At 42.2% G+C, this 23,820-nt stretch overlaps 1 protein-coding gene across 1 annotated transcript in view; it reads left to right on the top strand.

Annotated features, from left to right (window-relative positions):
- Positions 1-5,058: 5,058 nt before the first annotated feature.
- The window catches only part of LOC115798697 (SH3 and multiple ankyrin repeat domains protein 1-like), a 30,610-nt gene continuing 11,848 nt past the window's right edge, over positions 5,059-23,820 (top strand). The window contains exons 1-17 of the mRNA XM_030755639.1: positions 5,059-5,514; positions 9,459-9,662; positions 11,324-11,395; positions 11,485-11,593; positions 11,703-11,854; positions 12,508-12,675; positions 12,970-13,011; positions 13,674-13,790; positions 13,896-13,973; positions 14,085-14,151; positions 14,356-14,531; positions 14,663-14,793; positions 15,815-15,954; positions 16,375-16,488; positions 16,914-16,992; positions 23,119-23,201; positions 23,344-23,468. Coding sequence (XP_030611499.1) covers positions 5,059-5,514; positions 9,459-9,662; positions 11,324-11,395; positions 11,485-11,593; positions 11,703-11,854; positions 12,508-12,675; positions 12,970-13,011; positions 13,674-13,790; positions 13,896-13,973; positions 14,085-14,151; positions 14,356-14,531; positions 14,663-14,793; positions 15,815-15,954; positions 16,375-16,488; positions 16,914-16,992; positions 23,119-23,201; positions 23,344-23,468 — 2,313 coding nt within the window. The remainder of the gene's footprint in view (positions 5,515-9,458; positions 9,663-11,323; positions 11,396-11,484; positions 11,594-11,702; positions 11,855-12,507; positions 12,676-12,969; positions 13,012-13,673; positions 13,791-13,895; positions 13,974-14,084; positions 14,152-14,355; positions 14,532-14,662; positions 14,794-15,814; positions 15,955-16,374; positions 16,489-16,913; positions 16,993-23,118; positions 23,202-23,343; positions 23,469-23,820) is intronic.

The raw sequence follows: 23,820 nt of genomic DNA, 5'->3' as shown, positions 1-23,820 counted from the left end.
GACCACTTAACTCTCTCTCTGTTCCTTCAAAACTCTGTCCCCAGGTAATACACTGGGCCCACACTGCTGAATTTACATCACTCCTGAAAAAACAAACAAACACAACGACCTTACTGCAACGTCTGGTGGGCTTCCTTTGTTAAAGATGTCCAAAAATATGTTTCTGCCTGCTCTGTTTGTGCCCAAAATAAGTCTTCTAGCTCCCATCCTGCCAGACTGCTCAGACAACTTTCCACTCCCAGTCGTCCATGGTCTCGTATTGCATTGGATTTTGTTACCGGTCTTCCTCCTTTGTCTGACAATACATTACTATTAACCACCATTGATCGCTTTACCAACGCTGTCCATTTTGTCACTCTCCCCAAACTCCCATAAGCACTAGAGACCTTCCAATCCATGAACCATGTCTTCTGGCTGTATGGCATTCCGGACATCGTATTTGATCAAGGACCTCAGTTCACCTCCCGTGTCTAGAAGGAGCTCTGTATTCGTTACCTCTGTACAGCATCACTTTGCATTTGAGTCCAACTTGTCTGAATGGCCCTGTGATGCCAAGAAAAGCTTTGAAAAATGAGTATTGTCTAATTCATTGATACGGTTCCTTCTTCCACATCAAGATGAAAAAGAAAAAAACCCTCAAACTAATTTTATGGTCAAATGAAAGAAAAAATGTGTATGGCTGCTCAGATACAGATGGTGGATCAACTTCCCCACTGGCTCATCTTACCCCACAGTCTCCCACATTAAATCTAAATTCTTTACTGAAATTACAAGCAAAGCAAGTAACAGTACAAACTGAGGACAAAAAAAAAGTCATATTGGAGAGCAATTAAAGTAAGTGGTTGAAAAGAGAACTGCAAGTTTTGCACAAAAAGACTGTTCTGTCAGAGGGGTGAAATTAATTTCCTTATTACACCACTTTTCTCCCAAGAGGAAGAAAAGTCAAGACAAGATGTGAGATGATGGCCAGCAGAGCGACAGGAGAGCGAAACAGCTGGCAGAAGGAAACTGTCTGCGCTATTGTTGCTGCAGGAGTGTAGGAGTTGAGTGACACGATGGAGAAGGCAGAGACGCAAAGATGAGACAAGTTTGACATCCATGATGGCTCAGAGGAGAGTTTTAGGAGTTGTGATTAGAGTTTCCACAGTTAGATTATTAATTCATTTTACATAATGCTCGTCTTTTCCCGTTTTTAGCTGAGCAGTACTGTGTGTGTTTTTGGCTTTTGCTCTCATGTCTCTTCCAGCCTCGTTTTTCCCTCCCTCCCCATCCCGCCTCCCTTTTCGCTCCCAATCTGATTACTCTGCTTTATGCAAACTGCAGCTCTCTCCGTCTTTCTCTCCTGTGTATTCCCCTTTCACTTTTACATCGCAATTACAAACATGTAGTTGACTCCTGCCCACTCTCAGCCTGTCCTTCCTTATTTTGCGTAGTGCGGATTCAATGCTGTTTAATATTTGATGAGACTTTGTTCATAAATCAGCTTCCTCTGCTCCCTCGTGGTGTATTTGAATGATAGTGTTAATCTCTAAAAGCTTGCAAGTGTTAACATGCTGTTCGTTGTCAGCTTTTGATTAGAGAAGCTTTCAGCCTAAAATGTGATATAATGTGTAAATCACACTTATGACAATGACCAGAGGTTGTCCTTATGTTAAATATGCTCTGAATGTGAATTTCAGGCCATATTCAAAAGCTGAGCCCTCTTATGGTTATTGATAGGCACTGAGCCACTTCCTCCAAAACACTTGGGGTTATTGCTTTTTGTGCTTATTTATTTATCTGATTATTTTCCCTGATGTATCCAAGTAGTTACATTTTTTTCTCTAAAACCATCCATCAGTTTTCCCCTCTTCTGGTCTTTCCTTGTTTACTTGCTGTGACAGATATTGGATTTGCACTGAAAGGGCCCACCCTGTCACTCTCTCAGAGTCTGTGGGAATTGACTCAGGTCACTCCTCTTCCCTCTGTGGTACGCTTTTGCCCAGAAGTGCTCAACTAGCAGACTTTCTTTCGGCCAGTGAGATGTGAATAGAGCAGTCTTAGATCATTGTTCATATATCCAGTCAGTCTTTCAACCACTGCAGACATATGACTGTTTGGAAACATGCATTAAATTATATTTATATTGCTACACTGAATAAAACAATCATACACCAATAGTACAAAGCTGTAAACTGTAGTAATTTTTCATTGTTATATGTAAAAACCAATTTGTAAGAATCATATTTCCAAGTCAGTCTCTCCCTATCTCTCTCTTTTAATAGTTTTAAAGGCCTAGGTATACACACTAATTTGAAATAGCTGTTTATTGCATGTTTCTCCCTCTGCTCTTCTTTCCAGCTTTATATATATATATATATATATATATATATATATATATATATATATATATATATATTTAAAAAAACAAAACAAAACCAAAAAAAAAAACAGATGAACATAGCCTTCCATTAGTCTGCAAGCCTCTCCCTCACCTCTAGCTTTATCATCATCACCTTAGCTTTTTGAAACTACACATGATATGCATGAAGCTGATCTGACTGTGACTTAGAGGAATACTCAGTCACAAACTTTGTGTTTTTCTGAACACTAAAGGGAGCCATCATTTACAATATGATCTTCATGTAGAGTTCAATAATTCTTGAAGCTAGAGATTGAGAAATCAGCCAAGTGTTTAGTGTGGTCATGATAAAGGGAGCTGAGGGTAATTTTTCCCCATAGACGTCTGCATATTTGGACGCCTTTTTTGCAGCCAGGAATCATAACCTGCAGACTTTTAGATGGAAAGCAGGTTCAATGCAAATCCATCCTAGTGCAGAATGGTACACAGTACCTGACTCTAGCCTTGACAAAGCAGCAGACGTCCATCACCTTGAAGGTTGTTCTTCATCTGCCTGTGACTGGGAGCGTACGTGGTTGTCACAAAAATGTTCAAAACTATGCAGACACACAAACATTTCAAGCTGTGCAAAAATATGAAATTACAAAGCAGCATCCATGTTGCAATGTTTTTAACATGGGTATACTCTTCATCAGTTGTTCTGTTGGATGTCCCGCTGTTGGCTAGCTTCTTCATCTCTGCATTATTATTTATGTCGATTGCAGGCCACTGTAAGCTGTGCCAGACACCTGTCGATGTCCTTGGTCCCCGATAGAGGTTGATAAGTCAAAAGTCCTAGATCACTTAATGACCCCTTTAACCCTCATCAGCACGTTTTCTACATAATCTATTAATAACCGACTGAATTATCTGCATGTTGGTAATCTGTGATTGACAGACTTTAGATCTGTGTCCTGATTTGAGTTGTGCTCCATCTGTCCATCTGTGCATTCTGACTCACATCCATATCAGACTCAGAGCACCACACTGCAAATGAAACAGTGGGAGATTCCCCGCATCACTCACCATCATTAAGGCGGCTGTTGGCAATGGTCCAGATCTGCATGATGGCAAAGCCCCTGTAGCCAGACTTCACCAGAGAAAAAAAAAAAAAGGACAAAACATACGGAGGCACCAGTATGCCAAATCTGAAGCACGACGAAGCAACGGAACAAGCTTAAAGCAAAAATCCACCCTAAGACACTCGCTTTAAAACAAAGCGTGGTGATCAAAGAGAAAGGTACTCATCGTCTACTTTGTGTCTGCATTCATGAAGGAAGACCTTCTGAGGTTTCTTCCTGTTGAAATTGCGTTTCTCCTGCCAGCTGCCAATGAGTGCTTTCTTAAAGAAAGAATCTAATTCTTCAATTCTTCTTCACCATACTGTGTAAAGTGGCTTGATGTGAAATGTCATATGTCCAATATACATAAAACTGAATTGAAAGGTCAGACCAGAAAACCCTTCAGCCATTATTTTAATGAGAGGGCATGACTATTTCTTTCAGCTGGAAAAGTAAATATAATTTTGGCATAGTTTTAAAACTATGTCAACAACGGCAAATCCAGTCAGTACACTCAGATGTGGCTTCCCAGAAGCTGCTGATTCACTGCGTTGTTTGCAATTCTTTGCTGTGTAAAACCCCAAACCCCCTTCAATCTGGCACAGACAGATATTAAGACCAAATGACCCATTTCCTGCAACAAACCCTCACGGTCTGTTAATGGTCTGATCAGTAAAGCCTAAAAGCTACCCGATGAGAATATGTTGGATGTTGCGCAGAGTCGTGCTTACAAAAATACACCAGTTGTAATTTGAAGCATACTGCCAGCCATCCCATCCTTCATATCCTATAAATGAACCATACAGACATACTGGAGGCCAGTGTTTACATCCTAGAGTGTTAAATAATAAGAGTTGGGTTTGAAAAGTTCAGCAGTGAGAAAAACATCTTCCTGTTGCCTAAACCTGTTGTGTCATCTTGTGTGTAATTTGGAGATGCTACCAGCTTTGTCAGAACTGCTGCATTCGATGCCTTGGGAATGAAAACAGGCTGCCAAGGATGAGCCACAGGGCCAGGTCAATAAGCTAAATTGTATTTTAAAATAACACCTGAATCCCAGTGACCCTCAACAGTATATAAGGGTGGAATTTTCCTTTAAGAAGCTCACATTTAGCTGTTAGCCCTGGGCTGTGCCTCAAACATAGGTCTACTCCATTGTCACAAAGTAGCAATGATCTTGACCTCATGTGATGCCAGATCGCATCTCCAACTCACTCTCTTCTGCAAAGAACCTGTGATGCAGATTCACAGAGATTATATTTAGCCTGTCTTTCATCAGTCTGCTATTCCCAGATGCATTCCCAGTGGCTAAATGGAAAATGTGGACCAGCTCTGTGCTATTTCACACATGTGGACTTATTAGCATTGCCAGTGGCTAGATTTTCTATTACTGCACGTGTCTTTTACATACTTGAATTACTCATTTTCCAATATTACTAAGTTCACTCTCTCAGTCAATGTAAAAAGAACTAAATGACCAACATTTACTCCCTTTTCTGCCTTTTTCCTACAGCATGTTTCTAAGGATGAAGCCAGTCTCATGGGATAGCCATGTTTTGTCTCCATGACAGCTAGATCACTCAATCCTCTCTGCAGTGACCCCCCACACAGCAAAGGATGCTGGGAAATAATGAACACTTTTATCCCAGTCAGGATGACAAAGATGGGGAGGATGAGGAGGAGGAAGAGGAGCAGGGAAGAGAAAACAGAAAAGAAGAAGGTGAACGTGACATGGAGAATGGAAGACTAGAGTATCTGGAGGAGAAGGAGATGACGGGAGGACGACAATCCTGGGAAGGGAAAGGTGTTGAGGTGGTGAAACCAGCAGCCATTGTGGTCGGTAGACAGAGAGTAGACCGGCCACTGAGGCCGGGCAATCTGGGCAACCGTGGGGTCCCTTACATGCCCAGTATAGCCCCGCTACATCATCAAGCTGCCAATAAGCAGCAGCATGTGACGGCAGCAAAGAAACGAGCCCTCATGGAGCGCAGCATGACCACAGTGGCTCCACTGGAGGACACGTACCTGACCATGATGGTGTTCCGCATTGGAATTCCCGACATCAAACAAACAGTAGGTGCATCAAAGACACTGCTCGTAAAGTGTGTGTGAAATTCATAAAAGGCAGACACTTACAAAGCCGTCCCTGGAGCCTCTTGACTGATCATTTAAAAGCAAATAAAATAGGTGAAGCAGAAAATTTGAAGGAAAAAAAAAAAACTGTCAAACTCAATCCAAATCAAACAGTTTAAAAGTTTAGTTAGCCCTGTAAAAAAAAAAAAAAAAAGAAAAGAAAAGTAAAGTCTCCCTCACTCTGCACTGGAGGTCTTTCCAAATGAGGAAGTAGTTCAAGCCAAGTCTCGCTGGTATTACTGCCTCAGAGACCGAGAGCTTTAATGTGACAAACAGAATTTTAAAATCATATCTCAGGCTACTTAAACTATTAAGGCAGGTATATGTTTATGTGACGGTTACTGTTCTGATCTGTGTGCAACTACAGACAAAAAGCACCAAAAAGATCCTTCATTATATTTGTGGCAATTTAAAAAAGGACAATAGAGATTTGATAAGTGCTTTTTGGTTTTCTCCCTGTCTTTTGATTTGTTTCCCTCCTTCCCCGTTTCCCTTATAAATCCAGCTGTTTTGCAGCCCTGAAACACTTCAAATTATTCCGGTACAGCGCTGACTCTACATCTGTTTCAAATTATTCCCAGAAAACACCACATGGGTACTTGACGCATACAATTCTTGTATATTAATCAAACTCTGTGCACAACTGTACAAGCACATCTCTTATTTCAAAGCTTTTCCATTCCAGTCATCCGACAGGCTCAGGGATGAGTCCCAAAGGGAAATAGGAGCTAATACAGAGCTCAGCTTGTGCTGAGCCCCCTGCGAGAGCAAACATATTCAGTCAGCAGTACTGTGTAAGCATCTGCCTTGGGTCAGGTGGTCATAATTAGTTTCCAAAACTGAAGTTAGTCTCATTTCACACTATGAGGCAGCTCTCTGTCTTACAGTGGCAGCAGGTGAGAATTGGCCATCCCACACACACACACACACACACACCATATCCAGGTGAGAATGGGCGCACCACTGTAACCCCTCCCCCAGCTTCCTTTCTCCATTTTCAAGTCCCTGAACATGCCGACTGTTCTACATGTCAGCTAATCTGCCCTCAATACAACAGTAATTGCTAATTATTTAATAGGTTTTTAATGAGTTTTGGGAGAGCTGTGGAAGTGAGTGACTGTGGAAGGGATGAAATATGTGGAAGGCGTCTCTGTTCTTAGGTTTCCATCAGCCACAGGCGGCATACTGAGCTCTGCACGTCACTGACAAAACCTCAGCAAACCCTCGAAGCTGGAGTATTATTGAACTGAATTAAAAAGAGATAAAGAGAGGGGGTGAATATTAGGAGCTACTTAGACTGAAGGAGGAAAAAACAGGCGATGAAGAGAGAGGAAAATATGCTGTAATGCTACACACTGAAGATGGGAATAATAAAAACTGCCAGAAACATCTCAGGGAAACTGTATTAAAAAAAAGAAAGGGTGAGAAGAGAAGCAGCACCATAATATACAGTATACATTACATTAGACTTCACTCAGAGGGATTAGCCACTCGATCTCGCTTTCACACACACACACACACACACACACACACACACACACACACACACACACACACACACACACACACACACACGCACAAAAGGAAAACCACTACACTGTGCAAGTGCGCTCCCATAAGACAGCGCACACATACTTTATAGCTCACTTATATTCGTGCACATAAACACACGCATCCTCATCCCTGTCATGTGGTTAACCTCCCAGGGACCACCAAGACATTGCTACGGCAACGGGTGCCTGCCTTCACTAATGAACTGGTTGCCATGCCAATAGAGTTGGCTACACTATCAAATAGTGCAACCTAGTGGGGGCTCGAGGGGGGACAGAAGGGACATGGAAGTGTGCTGAGCTGTGCAGTTTTACTTACAGCCCTCTGAAATGGAACAATAGTATGGATGCATACATCTCTCAGACCTCTCAGCTCGCCTGTTGTTAAAGCTTTCAGCCAGCCCTCTCTCCCCCTGCTCCAGAAAGATGTCTTTCCTGTGGAAGTGTACAAAAAAAAAGAATAATAATATCGTCACCCTATTAAAATAATGGCCAAAGTCATTTTTTTTCTTTCAGGTTTTTTAGAAAAGACAAAAGAACTGAACCAAACATTGAAAATATGATGATAATATCTCAATATCTTCATATGATGAAAATGACTTAGGCCAATGTGACATAAAAATAAAAGTGAACTAGATCCAAATAACCCAACGGCACAGACTAAAAGGACAGAATGAGTCACCTTATGAGTCATGAATGTGGCGGGTAATTAATTAAAAGTAATGCATTCATAGTTCGCACACATCACCTTCTTACATTCATCACGCACAAACTTATGTTAAAAAAATCTACATTATGAATCCATGTTATTAAAATTAAGTTGAACAGATATTAACCAGATACACTGTGTGCACATATTGAAACACACAAATACCCTTACATTACTAGGTGAAAAAGTCTTCAAAGGACATTTCATTCCTTACATATCGTTAGCCTCACAGCATAATGGCCTAAGTCATATTTTGGCCAAATTGAGATATCTATCTAAATGAATCTACAGTGTTAGCAAAGTAGAATTAGGCAGATATCTCAATTTGGCCAAAATATGACTGTGAGGCTAACGATATATAACATCAGACACTTTATTAGGTATACCCTGCTGGTACCAGTGCCCTTTAGAACTGCCTTTCTTCATGGCACAGATTCAACAAGGTGCAACATTCCTCTGAGATTTTGGTCAGTATTGACATCACAGCGTCACGCAGTCGCTGCAGATTTGTCGGCTGCACATCCATGATGTGAATCTCCGGTTCCACCACATCCCAAAGGTGCTGTGTTGGATTGAGATCTGCTAACTGTGGAGGCCATTTGAGTGCAGTGATCTCATTGATCTCATTACAGTTTGAGATTATTTGAGCTTTTGTGGCATGGCGTGTTATCTTGCTGGAAGATGGGTGCACTGTGGTCATAAAGCAAAGAACATGGCCAGCAACAATACTCAGGTAGGGTGCAGTCTTTAAATGATGCTCAGGTGGTACTGCGGGGCTCAAAGTGTGCCAAGAAAATATCCCCCACACCATTACACCATCAGCAGCAGCCTGAACCATTGATACAAGGCAGGATGGATCCAGGCTTTCATGTTGTTTATGCCAAATTGTGACCCCACCATTCACATGTTGCAACACAAATCAAGACTCATCAGACCCAGCAACATTTTTCCAATATTCTATTGTCAATTTTGGTGAGCCCAGGTGAATTGTAGCCCTCAGTTTCCTCTTCTTAGCTGATAGGACTGGCACCCACTGTAACCCATCTGCCTCAATGTTCAATGAGTTGCACATACAGAGATGTGCTTCTGCATACCTTCATTGTAACGAGTGGTTATTTGAGTTATTTTTACCTTCTAATAAGCTCGACACAGTCTGGCCCTTCTCATATGACCTCTGACAAGGTGTTTCCAGCCAGAGAACTGATGCTCGCTGGATATTTTCTCTTTTTTGGTCTATTCTCTGTAAACCCCAGAGATGGTTGTGAGTGAAAATCCCAGTAGATCAGCAGTTTCTGAAATACTCAGATCTGCCTGTCTGGCACCAACAACCATTTTTTTCTTTAAAAAAAAGATGCTTGTTACGGTGTACACCAATCCCTGTGTTAATGCTTAAAAATATATACAGATGTCCTTATTTACCTGTCATGCTATCTAAGATACAGGTAGCTAATTTGGTCGGGTTGTTCTTGGTGCTCAAAGACTGAAAATATCAATAAAAATATATAATGTTTTGACAGGGGCACACTTAAAAAAAAACTGTACCATTTTTTAGCCATTATTTCTACCTCAGTACAGGTGCACTGTTGCCCTTTAACCCCGCCCCTGCCCTGTCCACTGTCTGACAGAGGTGTCTCCAGTTTGACCAGGACTGCACAGTATGGAACGCTAAGCAGCAGATCATCTGCTCCCTCAGTGAGTCCCTGTGGGACGTCTACAACTACGGCCTCTTCCAGCCAGCCGGAGAGGGAAGGGACGCCAAGTTCCTGGAGGAGGAGAGGCCCCTGAGAGACTACTCACAGTCCTTTGAGAAGGGGGTCCCTTACCTGGAGGTATGAAAGGGGGATGTGACTCAATGTAAGACCCAAACGTTATAGATGTTATGATCAAAGTGCACTTCTGATTACTCTACATTAGTGTTGTATAGATTCTTTATAGGTTTTGAGTAAGTTGAATAAACAGTAGTGATTTAAAAAACAATTAAGTATCCCGTATCATAATTTGAAAACTTTGTTGTTCATAACTGAGTAAAAAAAAAAGGCTGTAATTGCAGACAACTCCAAATTTGGTTGTCTTTATTAGAATTCCCCTTCTCCACACAGTAAGTGGACTGAGTAAATTAAACCCTTACAAAACTGGATGGATTTAAACGCATTATGTACATTATGTAACCTGCTAATTACATTGTATTTCCTGGCATTTCGATAAGTGGGTTGTGAAATAGCATGAATGTGAGGTTTTCAACTGTAATACAATTATCTCACAGCGCCCTCTGGTGGCTCAGCTCTTGCATGTGCTGCTGAGTTGGGTGGGGCTGAAAGAGTATCCTGCTCTCAGAGTTTGTCTTCAAACCAGAGTCTGTACATTCCTGACAAAGCTCCAGATGAGGTCATGTCTGTATATTGATGAGGCCTTGTGACTCATTTTTCTCTCCAAAACAGAATGCATGGAACTGTGCGCAGAAATCTAGAGATGCTGCAAACCATTTTTTTTTTGCAGCGTCTCTCTGGATTTCTGTGGTGAAGTGTGAGGTGCAGCTCAGCTGTCAGCTGTTAGACGCGATCTTATACTTCTTACCTCAGCTGTTAATTGGTTTGCCATGATACTATTGCACTGAGATGAGGACTGCACACCCAGTCAGGTGATTTTCAAGTCAAAAATAAAACCACCCAAACTCAGTGTATCCATTAGTTTTATCCGCATGTTTGGGACTCTTGGACTGATTCTCAAGAACAAATTTTAGGCTGATGTTTTTAAGTTCCCCTCCTTATCTTCCTGTTAAAACAGACACATTAACACCCTGAGTTAACCTGCTTCTTCAACATAAGAACATCTGTGGAAAACAATAGAAAATATTTTTTTTAAATGCACAATTTATAGCGCTGTTCAAAAATTAAACCCTTTTATTCTGTGAAAAACCAGTCTTAGAATTACACAATGGGGTGGCACTAATGTGCAGACAGTCAGTTCCTGATATGTAAATCACTTTGTATGAGTAATTAATGTTGTCAGGGTGATTTTAAGAAAACTGTATTATTATTATTATTATTTTAAATTTCATTAATCTGACATTATTCAACACATTATAAAAAAAAATATAGACATCATTAATCACCCCCTGGATCCTTTCTAAAGCTGTGTGCACAAACTGCTCTTTTGCATCACTTGGTTTGTACTTAAATGATCCTAAATGAAATATCAAATCCATCTTATTATAAAGATTGAGGCTAAAGATTTAACCATTATTACCCTTTTCCCAAAACAAAACCAATCATGGAGTAATTCCAGCGACTCAGTAGGAAACTGGATCTCTGGAAGCAGCGAGAGTTCAGCAGCATCTAACAAAAATAATGGTGCTTTTTCTGAACTACACTTTCACAGCACAGATCGTAATGATTTTGTTATAGCCCCCTATTCAGGCTGTCACTGAGAAACTGAACTGTGAAGTAAGATTATCCTCATTTTCATGTGTACTATCTTTTCTGGTCCTCAGTTTAGGTATAAAACCAGAGTCTATAAACAGACCAATCTGGATGAAAAGGCTCTCGCTAAACTCAGCACAAAGGTATTTCTTTTGCTTGTGTTTTGTGAACATTGCTGTTCTTTGCTCTTTTGTGTTTAGTTGCATTCATTGACATCGTTTTCTACACTCAGGCCAGCCTGAAGAAATTTCTGGATTACATTCAGACGGGCGCAATAGACAAAATAGCAAAAGTCCTCGATAAAGGTCTCGATCCAAATTTTCACGACCCTGACACCGGAGGTGAGTCTCTAACAAGACAGCGTATGCAGCCTCTCACAGTTTTATCTTTTTTCATGAAGCCAAGAGCGTGTGGGGGTGAACTGTCACTTTCACCTTCTCTGTGGGTCAGAAACCCCGCTCACTGTGGCCATGCAGTCCGGCCTCTCGGTGGAGGGCATCAGGGTCCTGGTTCAGGGCGGCGCTCACTTGGACTTCAGAAGCAGAGATGGCATGACGGCCCTGCACAAAGCTGTTAGGGCTCACAATCATGCTGGGCTGCTGGTAAGGACTGAAATGTTAAAGTCACAGGCATGCAGAGCACAAATACACTCAAGAAGGGCAGGTGGTGTGGACAAAATAAATGGACTCATTATTCTAATTAAAGGATAAAAGTAAAATGGCATAAATACCCCACGGAAACCGCCTTTACCTTTGAAGTTAATTAATGAACCCTGCAACAGAGATGGGTCGTATTATACTGAAAGATAATCAGCTGTAAGTGGCTTTATGTTTCTCGCTTTCCTCTTGGTTTGTGAGCACTGCTCCTTTTCTTTGATTAAACTAATTGCTACCAAGGATTTGCCATTTTTGTAGTTCTGAGAGCTGCCTCGGCTGCAGGTTTAGTCACAGACCAAACACCAAACAACACCACCCCCACTCATCCCACCCCCACTCATCATGATAACTTTGCAAATGTTACACTATGTGTGCTTATATAAGAAACCTAACTATCTGGTAACATTTCATATTCCTGTTGTACTTTTTAGTTTTTGATTTAATAACTGGACAAAATAATTAACACAACATACCTGCATTGTTCTATTTAGCCTTTGTGATATTTTACTACTCTACACATTCGCACACACACACACACACACACACACTTGGTGGAAAATAATACTTGTTCTTTGCCCTCCATGTTCCAACCTGTCCAGGCTGTCTTGTCCCTCGGAGCATCTCCAGACTACAAAGACCGCTGTGGCCTGACCCCCCTGTACCACACTGTGCTGACAGGGGGTGACACTTCCTGCTGCGAGACCTTGCTCTATTACAGGGCAAAGCTGGGCACAAGGGACGAGAACGGCTGGGACGAATCCCATCAGGTAATCTTGGATTTATAACCAACTACAAATACAAATCTATTAATCTGTACACCTGTTTGCTGATCCCCATGATTCATATTATTCTCTCATTTTTGTATGATCATGTCTGGTCTCCGTCTCCTTCATGTTAACTCAAGCAATGCACCAACATTTGCCTTTCTTATCTCTGTGGTTGATGTTGTGTACCATCACCTTCAGTGTCTCTCAGCATTTTCTCACACCTCTCTCCTCCCAGCCTTCCTCACTCGTCTCTCCATTCTCTCTCCTTCCTCCCCTCCTTCTCTCTTTCCATAGCACTGGGATGAAGAGGAGTTTGGAATGGAAGAAATACATAAGGTACCCTTCATCCCACCATCTCTTCATCCCTAACAGATGCTGTGACTATTACGTAAATAAACCAGAGGGAATGAGGTGACCACATTGTTTCCTTAAACCTGTTCAAATCTTGGTCATCTTGAGATGAGTCCAGTCTAGAAAGAGAACTGTGTCTTATCTCTTTCTCTTGGTGTAGATATGGGTGCATTGCCTACATTATGTCTCTGTGACATTCTGGGAAATTTGTGTTTGCACTGCGAGCCGGTTGTCATGGTATTTTATTTTGGTTTTGCCGTGCTCTGTGTTTTCTTTACTTTGTACGTATCTTGTGATATTTTAATCCCTGCAGAAAAATATGAGGGAACCTCTCAGGCTGCCGAAGGCTCGTTTCTGTCGTTTTAATGACTTTTGTTCCCTTCCTTTTCCACGGTGGTGCAATGTAATTTGCTCTCACCTCTCTATTTTTTTTTCTGCAAGAGTACTTTTGGATCTGAATGTATGACATAACATTTCCCTTCAGTTTTCTTTCTCTCTCGCTTTTGCAATGCCTTCCACTTTCTGCCCAATTCTCTTGCACCATCCTCTCTTTATCCCCGTTTGAAACCACCCTCTTTAGTTCAACTTGTGTCCTTCTATACTTAATAATACTGTGGATATTTCTATTATACTCTTGGCATTAAAAGGCTTGCCAGAATGGCTTTGCACAGCACTTGGAGCATCTGCTGTTTTATGGGGCAGACACCACTTCTCAAAATGCCTCAGGGAACACTGCGCTTCACATTTCTGCCCTGTACAACAAGGCAAGTATGGCAAAAAGATCCCATATTAAACTATTATTACTATAATGTTTACTGTTGTTTCTTCTAAAGATGCTAACCAATCCCTTTTCCTCTCTGAATTCTCAGGAAAGCTGTGTCCGTGTTCTTCTGTACAGGGGGGCAAATAAGGAGGCAAAGAACAAGCATGGTCAGACCCCTTTTCAGGTAAATATTGTAACCATATTTTTAATAATGTCTGCAAAGTGAAACTGCATTTGTAGACGAGCTTTGACATGCTGGAACAATAATATTTCTGTTTGTTTTCTTTGTTTGCAGATAGCTGTTATGTCTGGTCATTTTGAACTCGGGGAAATCATCAAAAACCACCAAGACTCTGACATAGGTAAGCTTCCCTTCTCTTCTGCAGGGATTTTCAAACATCACTTCCCAGCACCTGACTGCCTAGTACTTTCCCAAACTTCTAATTTATTTGCCCTAACGATGTACCTAATTTCTCCCTTCCTTTCATCCTGTCACATCAAACCTCACACATTCACCTGACATCTGTACCTTCACACCAAACCTCTGTACTGTATCGTGTCTTCAGTGCCATTTTTGGAATCACCAAAGTTTGTTCCAAAGCGAAAAGAGAGTTCCCACACACTGCCCCTCCCTTTGCTTCATTCCCACCCCCTACTGCGTGCCAATAGCGATAACACCATGACCCAGTCTGACCCTCTGGCCCTGCCGAACAAGGCCGCAACCAATCCCAACCCAGGACAGGTACTGATGACCATTAGGTGGATGTTCGTGTTCTGATCTTTCGTAATATTATGCTTGCCTGATGTTGCATTCCTTTCTCAGTTTTCTGTGTTGCCTTCTATGTCTAACATTCTCCATGTGTTTTTTTGCAGGGCCATCGCAGGGCCTCTATAGGGATGAGAAGCTCCAGCAGCCCCAGAACTCGTACCCGTTCCCCCTCCAGAGGGAGAGGAGGCCAAAGTGACACAGAGGAGAGGCACAGGCAGCCACGAGGCAGACAGGGGTAAAGAAGCCCGCTGGGAGCTTAATCTGACTAGGTCCATTCAGGCCACCCAACAGTAGGAAGTCAGTCATCTCCAATTATCATTAGATGCATGCAATGACTGTAATATTTATTATTTTCAGTTGCAAGAATGTCACTTATATATGTGTGTGTGTGTGTGTGTGTGTGTGTGTGTGTGTGTGTGTGTGTGTGTGTGTGTGTGTGTGTGTGTGTGTGTGTGTGTGTGTGTGTGTAATAAATGGGCTTTTTGTGAAAACAAAAGATTTTAAAATGTAGGCTCAGCTGCTTTATGAAAAAATACCACACTGACCGTGCTTTGGCTCACTGAAGATGTACATGGGTACAGCAGTTCTTTATTCTATGTTACTGTTAGCAGCTTTGATTGTTAGCAATGTTGTAAAATGCTAACAATCCAACAGCTGCTAATTAGAACTAAAAATTAAGGGCAACTGAGTCCCCCTTGGAACTGATTGTGTTTTGTTGGAAATTGTGCCAGTACACACCAACATTATAAATTGTTGTGGTGATAATCTTAGATGTGCTTGATCGCCACAATTGCTCATCTCTATTTTGTCCTAATCCACCAAAGCAGTGAACCAACAAACAGGACAAAAATAAGGGATTAAATCCTTGATAATACAAAATGCCTGCTACTTGATACATGTGATATCTTAATTTTTAAAATATAGATGAAAGAAAGTTGCTGAAGCAACAAGTTAAATATTAGACAACCTATAAATAATATTCTTATCATTGCACAAAATGAAGGCATACAGCTGGTTGTCAGAAATTGTCAGAATTTTCTACAGTACGCACCTGTCGTACTAAATACTAGACGCTGTTGTGTAAATACAGCAGCGCAGAATAAATTCATACTGTTGGTATGACAGATTAGCATGACTCAGATGTCTCTGATGTGGCCTGACAGGCTGTATGTTGTCTCATTTGTTTTTTCCACAGTGTGCCATGCAGTCTCATCTCTTGGTTTTCTAATACACTCTCTGTACTTCTCGCTCTGCAGCGCGACCTCGGCAGGCAGCGGCGGAGGTCAGATGAAGCGCATGTACAGCGCAGTTCCAGGACGAGTGTACGTGGCCACCCGTGCCCACTCTGCCAGTGGAGACCGAGAGCTCTCGCTGAACAAAGGGGACAAAGTTAAAGGTGAGAAAAGCCCCAGATTTTCATGTGCTGAACAGTTTAAACCCTTCTGACTGACTCATGGCATGGATTCATGTTATTGTTTAATGGTGCAATAGTTGAGATAGAAATTCTCGGCTCCAGATTATTTGGTGTAATATTGAAATATTTCTACTTGTGCTGCTGTAATAGAGTTTAATGAATAAAAATGTAGGGTTCTACATCTTAAACATCAATTGTGTGGAGGAGATACACATGAGAGAAATGAGAAGGATCAGCAGCCCAATTCATCACAATAATACATGTTCCCAGCTACTGTCAATAGATTGTATGATGTTGTTATAAAAATAATAGCTAAAGGTAAACAAGAAAGTATGTAAGGATGCATTTCCTGCACAGTTCTATAAATATTTCTGTGTCTGTCTGTCCTTCTGTCTGTTTCAGTATTAAGTGTAGGAGAGGGGGGATACTGGGAAGGAACAGTGAAAGGACGCACTGGCTGGTTTCCTTCTGACTGTGTGCAAGAGGTAGCGGCTCCCAGCAAAGACAATCGACCAGGTGAGATAAAAGTCATTTGGAGTTTTGTGGACACTGACTCTATAGCTAACATGCTGTATTGGGACACATATATAATACATGGATTAGTGAAGGGACAAGCTGGAAAATGGGTTACATATTTCCTAAGGCAGGATTTATCCTTTAAATTGATACGCAGCACATGTCACACTCATGTTTAGTAGTTGGTGCCTTTGACAGCAGCCAGTGCTACATGTACAGAGTACAGAGTTATTCACTTGTCTTCTATTTTCACAGCTGCTAACACAAGAAGAAAACCATATGCCACGCTGAAGACACAAAAAAACAGGGTGTAAATGCATTTGATTGCTGACGACACAACACTTCTACACAAAGATAGAGAAGGTGTCATGACGGTAGCTGAATGTTTGAATTGGACATATGTTTTTCCTGCATGTGCCTTGCAGAGACGCGCAGTGAGAAAGCCAAGAGGAAGCTTTTCCGAAACGTCACTGTTGGAGCCTACGATGGCACTGATGGGCCCAGGTAAAAAAAAAAAAAACTGCTGTGAATTTCATAGTCTCTACGAAAGAGTAGTAGTCAAAAAGCGAGTTAGGGCGGAAACAATAATCTGTCAACGTTAATCCTTCAAGAACCAAGCCACCTTAAAATTAAACCGTGGTGTTTAAAGAGGGCCCATTATACTCATTTCCAGCACCACTAGAGTAGCTTTGCTTGATTTACAGTTCAAAATAATCCTTATTTGTCTTATACCAGTGCAGTTCCTCATTTTGAACATTGTCTGAAACAAGTCTTTATAGCTCCTCTAAGGCCACCCTTCCTTTAAACCAACTTTCTTTTGCTTGGCTGCAAAAGCAAGTCCGAACAACAAATGTGCAGCACTTTTGTGTTCACAGTCAGAGATGTGTGCCTGACATGACCATATTGGGGTTTTCTGGCCTCACTGATGTCATCAAGATCCAGGAGTAGAGAAAAACTGCCTGAAACCGAGGTTTAGTGCAGTCTGAAGCCTGAGCTTTTGGCTCATCACTTGCACATATACTATATGGACAAAAGCCACCGACACATTACACTTACAGGCAGGGGTGTAAAATTTGGTAGGGACAGTTCCCTACCAATATCAAATGATGGCTGTTATGTTTCTGATTGAAATATTTCTGATTGAAATATCACAGTCTGTGCAGAATTCCCTCATGAATATGCTCTCTAGGAGTGTGGACGTTACCATGTCAGCAATTGGCGTTGACAACTTAGCGATTTGGCACAAGGGGGATAGCCATGCCATGAAGCTCCCAGTACACATTTTTTGTGCTGATGTTAATTGGAACTCTGCGGTTATTGAGTCAGAAGAGCGTTCGTGACTTTTATGCGTTATGCGTCTCGGCACTCAGCAACCCCACTTTGTAACTTTGTGGCTGAGTTGCTGCGTTTCCTAAACACTTCCACTTTGCAATAATACCACTTACAGCTGATCGTGGAATGTTGTAATATCTGCAATAACTCAGTGGTGCCGTCCTATTACAGTACCACGCTCAAATTCCTTGAGCTCTTTAGAACAACTGATTCTTTCATAAATGTTTGTAAAGGCAGACTGCGTGGCTAGCTGCTTGATTTTATACAGCTGAGACTGAAAATGCTCAAATTCAAAGATTAATACTTTTGTCCATATATTGTACACTGACCTTATTTTTGGAAACTTGTTTAATCTGAGCATCAGTCATTGTGATAGTACGTATATGACAGAAAATAACAAAATGTTATAGATCCACTATAAAGTCTAAAGTGCTGTAAATGTCAAGTTGATCGTGTTTGTTTTGAGCTGTTCCCAACCTCCCACCAAGTGCATGCTGGTATAGGAAACAGAAAAAAATATTCTATAAAATAATATTAAACTAAACCTGATTGGCTGCAGCCGCTGATGTGGCTGTAGTTATGGATTGCCACATTAGTGTGCAAGCAAACTGTTGCAAGGCAAGACTGTGAGGCCAGTCTAGGTGATTGTTTTATAGGTAAAGGAAGGTTCTTGTAAATGAAGTACGTGCACACTTTTTTCACCTACTGTGCTTTCATGTCTTCCTGTGTGCTGTATGTGTCAGTTTTCAGCAGTTTTCTGCTGATCCTGAACAGCACTCGTTCTCTTTTGTGCTACGCAAACACGTCAGTGCTTAAAAAGAACAAAGAGCAGCCATGTCATTTTGAGCTCTGCCCCTTTTAACTCCACCAGACAAATGCATTTGTCTCTTTGATTCTTCAAGCCACATACTTTTGTCGCTTTCGTTCACTGAGCACAATAATGCTGTAATAAAGAAAGAGTTTCTTCTGAAGCTGCAGCCCAGCCCTTGGCAGCGAAGGTTGTGTGTTATGAAGCTGTGTATGTTTGCTTAGAGTTAATGCGCATGTGAATGTGAAAATGCCTACGTCTTTGAGTGTACATACATCATTCTGCTGATGAGTCATGAGGAGGCTGAAGCACAGAGTGCTGGTTGGGTCCCTGGGCTACAGTGAGAAGGACTCACTAGTCCCCATCTCGAGGTTTTACAGCCACTAACGCATCGTAGCTGGCATTGCCCTTGTGCTGAGCAGATTTCAGTGTCATTCAAAAAAAGAAACAAAAAAACAAAAACAGGCATTCGCTTTAATTCAGCTGTGCTTATGTTCCAAATGGAAATAGCAGCCACTGGGGTTATATTACCTATGCTAAGTTGGTTATGCGTAATTGCAGAGCTGTGGTGAAGTGGTGCTCAATTAAGAGCAAGGTGATCCGGAGCATGTTCTGTCACTGCAGCTGGGCATTTGGGAGAATGTCAATTACTATTTCAGAGAGCGATGGAGAGAGGAAGAGTGTTTGTTATAGCATGTGTGGTGATGACAGCTCGGTTTTAGAGGAGAGGAGGGAGTGAGAGCAAAGTTGGCAAATGTGTGTAAGATCAAATCCAGGGTGGGAATCAGCTGTTAGCATATCTGTGATTTACCAGTTAGTGGATGTGAAAATGCAAGCGCTGACTCTCCCGGTGTTGCCTCACATTTATACCCATCCCCCGCATCCCTTCCCCACAAACTGAGCTCTCCGTCTCCCCCTATTTTGAAACCAAGCCCTCTTCTTGCCATCCACCAGCACACACACACACACACACACACACACACACACACGCACAGACAATATATCCTCTCCCTGTTGTGATAGTCACTGGTACTCTCTTTCTCTCTCCCCATCTTTCTTATACATTGTCTTTCTGTTGTCTGAAGTGCACAGGGTGCAGATCATCACACTCTCCCTCTCTCTTCTCATCCCCCACCTCTCTCGCTCTCTCTCGCTCTCCCTCCTCGACTCTCGCGGCTCTCTCCGGCTGAGCTCTCGCTGGAAGACCGGGAGGAGGAGGAGGGAGGTAGGAGGAGGGAGAGAGGAGGAGGTGGTGGAGAGCGAGCGAGAGAGGAGGGGGGGACATGGCAATGGGGGGTTGCGGAGAGAGAGATTTCTCTCTCTCCCTCTCTTCTTCGTGGCCGTCACTGGGCCCCAGAAACAGGAGCGTGTGGTTCATTTACAGGTAGCGGCTGTTTCCTCATTCATTGGCTGGCTATGGATGTGAGGAGAGGACAATGGAGAGAGGGGAGAGGTAGATGATGCTATTGAGAGGCCGTGCCTTTTCAAAGACAGACTAATAAGCTATGTATTCTGTGCGTGTGTGTCTTTGAGTGTGCGTGTGCGAATATGTGCGTGTGTCTTAAATCTGTATTATTCCTATGTATGTGTATATCTGTGGTACGGAAGTGGCGATTGAATGGAGACTATGCAGCATGTTTATTTCTGTGTCTTCCTCCCGTGCGTTTTTCAAACACTGTGTATGTGTCCGTGTGTGTTTGTGTGACTGTGTCTGTGTGTGTGTGTGTGTGTGTGTGTGTGTGTGTGTGTGTGTGTGTGTGTGTGTGTGTGTGTGTGTGTGTGTGTGTGTGTCTGTGTGTAAGTGTTAGTGTATGAAAGAGAGCACATATTGATGCATTTCAGTCAGACAGTGTGGGTGTATTTCATTCTCTTTGAGTCATGATTTCTGTAAGCAGATATTTTTAATTCACCAGGACTTCCCATACATTTCTGTTCCTTTAAAAACGCCATTGTCACATCCCATATAATTTTTTGATGTATCTCACTGTTCACTGTATCGTTAGAGATGTGTGGTATTTTTACTGTACGGGGAAAGTCAGTAAATGGAAAGAGTGCTTTTTCTCTTTCTTTCTCCCTCCAATGTGGGAAAACTGGTCGTTTCGCTGCACGTTTGTGCGTGTGCATGCATTTGTCTTGATGTGAGAGTGCATGCGACTATATACACTGAATCAAATGTATGTGGTTTTCGCATATAAGTGTGCATGTCAGAATGCTTGCAGTGGGAGTGTCTCTCCTGCACATTTATCTGTGTGCTTTTCATCTGTCTACCATGTCTCCATCCACAGTGTGTGTGACTAACATCTGTCAAGTGCTTCACTTGTGATGTGTGGGTAATGTCCCCACATAGGCTGCCTATTTGCATGTACATTCAGCAGGTGAATGGTTAAAAAGCTGCCTTTTTTCTCAGTGATTGTGGATAGAAGAGAGGATGACTCAGGAGGGTACATAATAACTCTAGTCTCTAGTAGGCTTACAGCTTTATTCCAGCCAGTTCACTGAGAGTGTGCCCTGCTAATTAACCAGGGACGTTTGTGCTTTTTATGGTCCTGCTTGGCTGGGCCATGCTGCACTCTGTAGCAACAGACGAGTCACACAGCTTTACATATGTAAAGGGAATCAGGTGTGTTACTGTAAGCCAGCAATGCAAATTAGAAACCCCCAAAAGACCAACAGTGCCCCCCCTCCCTACCTCCCCCATTAAACAAGTAGATGGATGAAGAGCCCGATGGATCTGTCCACCCACTCTGTGTTACTTTGATCCTCAGAGAGGGAAAGCATGATGGAGGACAGGGTGAGAGAAAAAGGAATGAGGTGTGAGGAGCAGATGGCTGGAAGGCGGCTGAGCGTTGGCGAAACAGTAACATTGATGGAGAACACACAAGGGATGGACCTCAGTAGGGGAAACTAGCGATCGTCTGTTCAGTGCTAAAGTTGCAGCTTCATGTCAAGTCTGGATCCTCGGGCCCATCAGCGGTTCTGCATGCAAACGTTGTCATTTGTGGGGTTATATACATAAAAACCAAGCGCTGAGATCTTGGGTCTGTACTCTAAGAGACGGTGTGGAATATAATACTGTCCTGTTATTGTTATTCTAATACCAGACAGCATTTTATGTGGTTAAGGCACAGTGATGAGGTCTTTGCCAGACATATAAAAAAAAATACCACGTCTGCTGACTAAAACTTAGAAATTAAATGTTAAAACATTTTTTTCTTGGTCCCTTGTGAAGTCAGAGTTATTGTGCAACCTTGCAGCCAGCAATGTCTGACAAATTTAATCCAAGTCCAAAAAAATTCTTCCTATAGTCACTACTTATCATGAAATAAATACACAAATTTATTTTAACTTCCCATTTAAAAGCAGGATGACTAAGACAACTTATTTCCTGTCCTTGAGCCTACCCAGAGCAATTTTGGTGTATGTTCTGGCAGTCAGGCTATCACTATAAGCAAGGACAGTTCTCCAATCAGGCTGCACTTCCTGTTCTCTCACAGTTCTGCCTTTGTTTTTTCTTTTCTTTTTTTTCAGAAATCAAATCCTTTGATTTGATTTGATTCTCGTTTTCGTCCGTTTGCGTTAACTTGAGCAGCACAAACTAACGCAAAAATGAGCTGCCTGTGAAAGAAATATCTGGAATTCCTCTTTAATCATACAACTCTGTTCAGGCCCCGGGCTCTCTAACAGGGGCAGGGTGAATTGACATTGTTAGAAAGTCAAGTCCAGAAATGACTCATGAGATGTGGCTGTGTGTGGCAGTGTGGAGTCAATTTAGCCAGCCCTGTATTAAAGGAAGTGTTGTAAAGCAGCCTGGCCGAAACATCCCAGACATGGTAATAGAATAATGAAGGAGCTTGCTGAGCCACTACTCAAGCCGTCTCATAATAAGATTTCATCACCAAAGCCTGTGATCGATGTTTCTGTCCTCTTGGGCTGTAGCCTTTGAGCAAGAGGAGCTGTTTGTGGGGGGGAGATTAGAGGCCTGTCTGACTTCTTGTACATAATTTGAAGTGTCATGTATGACCGGTAGTGGTGCGCAGGAGTCGGTGAAGCAGTATCCTTGCAAAAGCTGCCAGAGGCGGTGAAAGCTAATGCAGCGATTTGGGTGCATTTGGAAGTTTCCATTATCAGTGGATGTGCACATTTTTCTAATGTGCTGTTCCCCCTGGCCCAGTGCTTGTCAGCTCTAGCTGGATTACTCCATAGTATGGAATGTCATCTCATATACAATTCCTCCCATTGTGATACTAACTGCATCCCCGCCATCAACCCCTTTGTGCACCACAGCTTTTTGTGTGACATCCTCAAGCCCAAGTATCTTTTGCTGCGGTGTGATTTCAGAATGTGATGCAGTGTGGTTGTTTTCCACATTTAGAAAATGCATTAATTGCTTGGCTGTAGCACTTCTCTTTTACTATACAAATCATATCTTCATCTCCAACTTTCTCTTTTTCACTCTGTCTCTTCATTGCATATACAACTTGTGACTACAGTGACTACATCATTAAGGAGAAGACTGTGCTCCTACAGAAGAAAGACAATGAGGGCTTTGGGTTTGTGCTCAGGGGAGCCAAAGGTGAGCGTCTTTTCCAGAGTTCATCACATATCTCCGTCTCCAAGGATTTCTGAGTCTCGTTAGCTGTTTATCCACCATTTGAATTATCAAACCCATGTTCTTGTTGTCTGAGTCCTCATCCCTTTTGTTTTATCATCTACAGCTCAGACTCCCATAGAGGAGTTCACTCCAACGCCAGCATTCCCCGCGCTGCAGTACCTGGAATCTGTTGATGAGGGGGGCGTGGCGTGGAGAGCGGGCCTGAGGATGGGGGATTTCCTCATCGAGGTAACCGGCGTAATAAGTGAAGCTGATCCAAGGTTCTGAGTTTTACTTTCTTTTTAAGACCTATGAAGAAAGACTTACTTTGTAAAGCAGAAAGTGGGGGTTCATATGTTGGTGCATTGTTACACAACAAGCCTAACAAGCTGCAGGAAACACATTACAATTGTCTTGTTGCTGTTGTTTTTTTTGCTTTTTTCACTGTCTATTCAACAAGTGTAAATGTGTTCCTTTAAGACTAACAAAGGTCAGCAAAAATAAAAAATTAAGAAGTCAGAAACGGGACAGGGTGAAGAGATTTGGGCACACTGAAAACACATGCAGGATGCATCTTAAAACAACCTATCATTTTCAAAAA

This window comes from Archocentrus centrarchus, chromosome 19 (genome assembly GCF_007364275.1).
Source record: "Archocentrus centrarchus isolate MPI-CPG fArcCen1 chromosome 19, fArcCen1, whole genome shotgun sequence".
Lineage (NCBI taxonomy): Eukaryota > Metazoa > Chordata > Actinopteri > Cichliformes > Cichlidae > Archocentrus > Archocentrus centrarchus.
Note: the sequence above shows the minus strand (reverse complement) of the source record. Positions and strands in the feature narration are given on the sequence as shown.